General features: G+C 39.5%; 1 protein-coding gene across 1 annotated transcript in view; it reads right to left on the reverse strand.

Moving 5' to 3' along the window:
• The window catches only part of aff2 (AF4/FMR2 family, member 2), a 197,518-nt gene that overhangs the window by 21,640 nt on the left and 169,305 nt on the right, over window positions 1-6,573 (reverse strand). Inside the window, 2 exon segments of the mRNA XM_032510839.1 lie at window positions 1,016-1,137; window positions 4,086-4,332. Of these exon segments, the coding sequence (XP_032366730.1) occupies window positions 1,016-1,137; window positions 4,086-4,332 (369 nt within the window).

Below are 6,573 nucleotides of genomic sequence, written 5' to 3' on the forward strand. Positions count from 1 at the left end.
TCGCGTCAATTTTCAAAATCGATTCTTTTCCCTAGAATTGATATTTCTTCTTTTTTTTTTTTACCAATGATTCACCTAAATATTTTTTGTTTCTACGGTACCGCCAACGGTGACTACAATATATCCCTGTCAGACTAAACAGAGCCAAAGCAGAAAATGCAGAAGATCCATGTTATGTACTTCTTTACCAAAGAAATAAATGTCAGACTGACTGACTGACTGACTGACATGTCATGTGCATTCCTTTTGGAAAAAACTCAGTTTTTTGAAATGCCTCAGGATATATTGTCTCTAGATGTGGATTATTCCACTTTTTTGTTAAAGAAGGAAAAGAATTTTGCAATACACAACACAATCCAGTCTCAGAATCACAATAAATGAAAATCACAATACAAGTCGAATAGGCAACCGTGTAACATGAAAGAATTAAATCAAGACAAAGGCTTATGGTCCCAGTCCTAATACATACAGGGACACGCTTCTGTACACTCAGTACATACAGTCCCACTCAAGACACGCTTCTGTGTAAAGAGACTCGTAGCACAGATTGACGGGATTACTTATACAAACACCAGGGAGTTGGGCACTGACTGCAAAGTCTTATTAAGGTAAAGATTTTTTTTTTTTTTTAATTCTTACTCCAAAAACACTTTGGGAAGTGCAGTGCAGAACGAAATTTTGTTGCATCGGACCACCGTAAAACCAAACTTTGATTCAATTGATTCAATTGATTGAATACTTAATTTATAAAGATATTCTCAGGATGTTTGAAACATGAAGGTTTCAGCAGACATTAAACATGAAAGTCAATAGAAACCGATCAGCCGCTAAAGAAATGTAGCTAGCATTTGACAAATATGACAAATGTAGATATGCATGTATGTATGCATATCCCACACAAACCCATACATATACACCACATGCACACATACTGTATATTCCATCAATATTGATTAGATACCGTTTTTTATTAAGAAATTATTCTGCGAATAACATGCAATGGATTTCTACATACGTGTCGCTAAATGAGAGTCTTGGCCTGCGAGGTTCGGCAGGTTCCGACCACGCCTCTGAATCCGACTGCCCGTTGGCATGGTAACCGTCTCCGCTCGGCTTCTCGCTGTGGGTGTCAACTTCCTGAAGGAGAAAATGCATGAAATCCATGGTTATGTTACAATGAGTGGCTTTCATCAACCGGCTACTTATTGTTGGCTTCTCATTCACGGTGATGGATTCACGTTGCCAGTTAGGCTTCCCATTCACGGTGATGGATTCACGTTGCCAGTTAGGCTTCTCATTCACGGGGATGGATTCACGTTGCCAGTTAGGCTTCTCATTCACGGGGATGGATTCACGTTGCCAGTTAGGCTTCTCATTCACGGGGATGGATTCACGTTGCCAGTTAGGCTTCTCATTCACGGGGATGGATTCACGTTGCCAGTTAGGCTTCTCATTCACGGGGATGGATTCACGTTGCCAGTTAGGCTTCCCATTCACCGGAAGTAGAAGAATGAACCAAAATGAGCCCGAGAGGTGTGGTTGAACTGACCCAACAATCACAAAACAATTGTCCTGAAGTCATTTGTGCAGAGGGGGACAGTAATGGTGGCAATTGTTGGGTTTCTGTAAAAAACATCACAGAGTACAGTCTAGACCTGCTCTTTTCTGCAAAGCGCAATGAGGTAACTGTGCTTGTAATTTGGCGCTATATAAGTAAAATTGAATTGAACTGAATAATGAAAAACATGTAATCCCGGGACTGTATTGCATAGTCTTTTTGTGTATTTTCCATTTAAAATTAAGTATTTTAAAACGTACTTGATTACGTTTTGAGTGTAGTGTAAGTATTGTATCTCGCTACGTTCTAAATCCCATCCGAGACTTTGACTAACGAAAACAGAAAGGACAAAAAGAAATCGCGCCTGGAACCCCTACAGGGACCAATCAGCATCGAGGCGGCCTTCCAGGCGCCAAGTCTTTCTGTGGGAGATTAAAAACAAAATGGAGGTGGATCAGGCGAGCGACGCCGGTTCTGAGACTGTTTCGGTAGAAATGCTAGCTGAAAGATCGCAATCCGCTAACCCAAAACGACAAAAACCCCTTGGCCACATTCGAAAGACTGTTTCTCATTTAAATTCAAGAGGGCCAATAAGTTATAGTTATATTGTTTTATTGATCCCCAGTGAGAAAATTACAACAGTATAGTATCATCAATACATCATTATACAATAGTATCATCATGCAATGCCAGATGGGCCTGTCAATGTGTTTTGGTAAGTATTTGTGCATTGGTACTTCAAATTAAGTTTTCATGACTTACAGCACATTGCCAACGTGTTTTGTACAACGTATGTAGGACGCTGGCTGAAGTAACGTTGTCTATGTTAATAAGGAGAAGGATGGCCGTCAGATTCAGAACCAACAATGTACGGCACGTTTGTGGCCAGGTTGGTTCAGTGGCAGAGCGGGCGCACACATACTTCGAGGTTTATGCCTCGACGCAGAGGTCCAGGGTTCGAATCTGACCTGGGAATGTCTTCCCCCTTTCTCACCCAACTGTCCTGTCCAAAATGAAAGGTGGTAAAGCCCAAAAAATATTCTTAAAAAAAAAAATGGACTTCACTTTCAATTGATTGTTTGAAAACTTTCATTGGATGGTCTGAACTAAAATGGCATGTTATACCTTTCTAAGGGTGTTAAATGTCATGTGTGACATGTGTTATGTTATTACATGTGTATACATATACATTTCTATAGATTTTTCTTTCATTAAAAACACACTAATTTTGTAAAATTTATAACCCCTTATTCCATTTTTTTAGCACATAGGAGAAACCCCCCTGCCCCGTTTTACAGATTTCTTTTTTTTTTTAAATGTAACTAAGTAACTTTTGCTTAAAGTACATTGGAAATGAACTACTTATTACTTTTACTTGAGTAATTTTTCAGATAGATAATTTTACTTGTACTTAAGTAATTGTTCTTCAAAGTGTTGGTACTTTTACTTGAGTACAATATTTTAATACTTTCTCCACCTCTGCATTTGTGCCATACTGTATATAAATACCACGTACTCTTGGTTCATTAATTCCCTTTGCAAACCCACATGACAAAGCCGACGTGCATTTTGCAGTTCAAGTTCGTCAAAACAGGGAACTTCTGGAACTTGAAATGGAAATCGTGCAATTTCTTTAAATGTATTAATGTAATTTCATAAGCACTTCAAAATTAAGTAGTTTACTGGGAGCTTTTCTTTATTGAATGTGGTGCTTTATGTATCTATCCATAGTGGTGCACTTCAGTAGAAGTTTGCAGTACTTGTATTTCCATTTTATGCTACTTCATACTTCTACTCTACTACATTTCAGAGGCAAATATTGCACATTTGTATTACTATATTTATTTGACAGCTTTAGTCAATAGTTACTTTGCAGATTTAGATCATTATTACACAATATAACTAATGTTACACAGCAGCAGAATATCCAGTAATTAAAACCAGTCCCATCTTTACAGTGATTGACACATGAATGCATCACTAATTATAATCCCGGCATATATAATATCAATGATTCTGAAATGGGCTTTTTGGAATGATGAGTACTTTTACTTTCTGTACTTTTAGTACATTTACTTTTTAATATAAATACTTCTACTTCAATTTGAAATGGATTGGCTTTTAATTGTGTTTTTATACTGTAGTATTGCTACTTTCACTCAAGTAAAAGATGTGAATACTTCTTCCACCTCTGAACAAAAACCTTACATAATTTGATGCCTTTGGCTCTTAAAACTCCTGAAATTGCAGGTAAGGAAATATGACTCACATTGGCGGAGATGTGTCATGCTGCAAATTCTTACTTTTTAAGCGTGGCAAGTCATTAACTCAAAGTTATTTTCGGAACGGTGTCAAGTGAGCAACTCAATTTTGCAAGAAGAAAATGCCACTAGCCTACTCTGTCTCCCACAGTGTGTTCTAAAGTGTGGACAATGAAGCGTCAGAGTCAAAAAACCTATATATCTCCAGAAAACGTGGCATATTATTTTAATAATTGCTTATGTTAATGGTGATGTGTCACACTCACGCTGCCGTTTCTCGCATGCGATGACGCCTTGCCTTCCCCTCTCCTGTGTCTGTGCGAGGAAGAGGAAGAGGAAGTGGAAGAGGAAGAGGCCGAGCAGGGGAGCATCCCTGCGGCGGTGGCGTCCTGACTGAGAGAGGAACTGCCGTCACAGGTTCGTTTGCGAGGGGGGTCGTCAGAGAGGGGGGACAGGAGGGGGGGGAGCAGCTTGTCGTCGCGCCGCCGGGACTGCTTCCTGTTTAGGGAGCTGCTGCACGCACACGCACACGCACACGCACACACACACACACGAAGGACAAAGGACAAAGCAGTGTGATTATTCATTTCTTTATTGTAACTATTATATTATCTTTTTTTACTATATATTTAGGCTATGTGCTCTAGTTAGTTGTTTAGGTGTGCCTATTGCTAAAGTGTGATTGGTTGCTAATGTAGTGGTTATTTTTCAGGTCATACATTAAGAGTATGGCTTGTTAAAACTTCTCCAAAAATCCCAAAACAAAGGATCACACGGATAACAGTGACTATAAAAATATATAACAAATGATCAGTTATGACTTCTTTAACATTGCCAGACGACTGCAAAATCTCAAATAAAACACCAAAGCCCCAGACGTATCAAAGTACCTCATCAGAGCGTAGAAAAATGAACGTATCATGAACCCACATATGTAATATAAAAATACACCTACAGTATATGGGCTGCACAATATGGTTTTATCGTCATCATAATATCAACTGGTGCAAGAAACGCATCGCAAAAGGCTGCGACGTATCGCTAAAGACAAAATATCAGCAGAAAACAACGCTTTCAAATGTAACAGTTGTTCTTTTTTTGATATTCAACGTTCAGTTTGTCCAATAAAAGAAAGTTGGAAATGATTTCCTTTCGTTTGTTTTCAATTCAACAAGCAGTTTGTTGTATTTTAGCAGAATTCTGAAAGCAGCAGGACTGAGTACACTTTTAACAAATTTCAAATTAGACATAAGTTAAGTTATTGGTTGCATTTGCAAGTTTTACCACATAGTTATGAATCAGACAATACACTGGCAATTTAGAAAAATCCCTGCAGTTGTGGTCTTGATTGGAAATAAAATCCAGAGTCCTCTATAGCCAACACCAAGACCAGACCAAGTAGAAATGCAGTCGATTCCGAGATGAGACAAAGACCCTCAAAAATTGGTCTCAAGACTGGTCTTAAGTTCTGGGTCTTGAGTAGTACAACACTGGAATATAGGGTCCAGCTTGAAAATAAGTCCTCCGGACACTGGTTTGTCTTGGTCCTAAGAAACAGACCAAGTGTCAGGGTCCTGAGGTCCAGCTGGGTACCCGAGCTGGCCCTCCACAATTTTTTAAGCTGTGCCAAACAGATCCTCCGAGCTGCCCGGTCTCCTTACCCCCCAACCAAAGTCCACCTAGCTAGCCTTGAACTGCTGTTGGACTTTTTCATTGACTTATTTCCTCTTAGCCATCACAATATTTCATCCATAAAAACAAGTAAATCCTAAGACTACTCCTAAATTAACAATGTTTAACTATCTTGTTGAGACTCCATTTGCAGTTGCGAAATTATATTTTCCTTCTAAAATGGTTGTAGTAGTCTGCCTTCCCTGCTACAGCATCGACGCGTATTCCCTCAGCTGCCTTACTGTTGCTCCTGTGACTCATATTGTTTGCAACACAACAGATCATATTTTTATGTTTTTCCTCTGTCTGGAAACTCTGGGGGTTTGATGCAGCGAGAAAATTTGCTGAGCTTGCAGAACAACGCCGCGGGCCCCGCCATTAGTGATAATATACAAAACCGGGGAGACAAAGACTAATTAGTTGCTGCAGTGCGCGAGTGAACATGTGTGTGCGCTTTTGTGTCTGTGTACAGCATAATTGATGCGTGCCCGCGTGTTTGTGTGCATGACTATGCTAATTTGGTGCATTTGTGTGTGTGTCTATCCTTAAGTGGATGCCTATGTGTGCAGGACAGCATGTGAGAGCACTCATAGCTCTTTTAAAGGGTAATAAGTTACTTTTACAGCCTCGGAGCACAAAATGACCACAGTATATCTGCCAAATAATCATCTGGAATACATTTCCAATGACTCAACAGTTACTTGGCCAGGTGAGAACATTTCTGGCTCCAAGTCCAACTGAAATTAAACTGTTGTTTTTCGGTGTGCTATAGCATATGCTCTGTTACTGACGTCTCCTGTGTTCTCCTTTGAGAAAAAAATCAGAAACCCAAAGGGAGACATTTATTTTATTATTAGGGCTGTAAAAAGGGATGCACTCATTTATTGGCAGAACATCGGTATTGATCGATATTCGCCTTGTTGACTGCCATCGGCCTATTGGCATATAAGATGGCTTTTGCTGAATGCAGTGGATGATGTTTTATGTGTTTTTCTTATCGGCTGGACTCAGAAAACAGTCAACTAGCAAATGCTGCTACTGCATTTGCTCTTTTACATAGACCTTAGTGGTCCCCTAATACTG

This window comes from Etheostoma spectabile, unplaced genomic scaffold (genome assembly GCF_008692095.1).
Source record: "Etheostoma spectabile isolate EspeVRDwgs_2016 unplaced genomic scaffold, UIUC_Espe_1.0 scaffold273, whole genome shotgun sequence".
NCBI classification, from domain to species: Eukaryota; Metazoa; Chordata; class Actinopteri; order Perciformes; family Percidae; genus Etheostoma; species Etheostoma spectabile.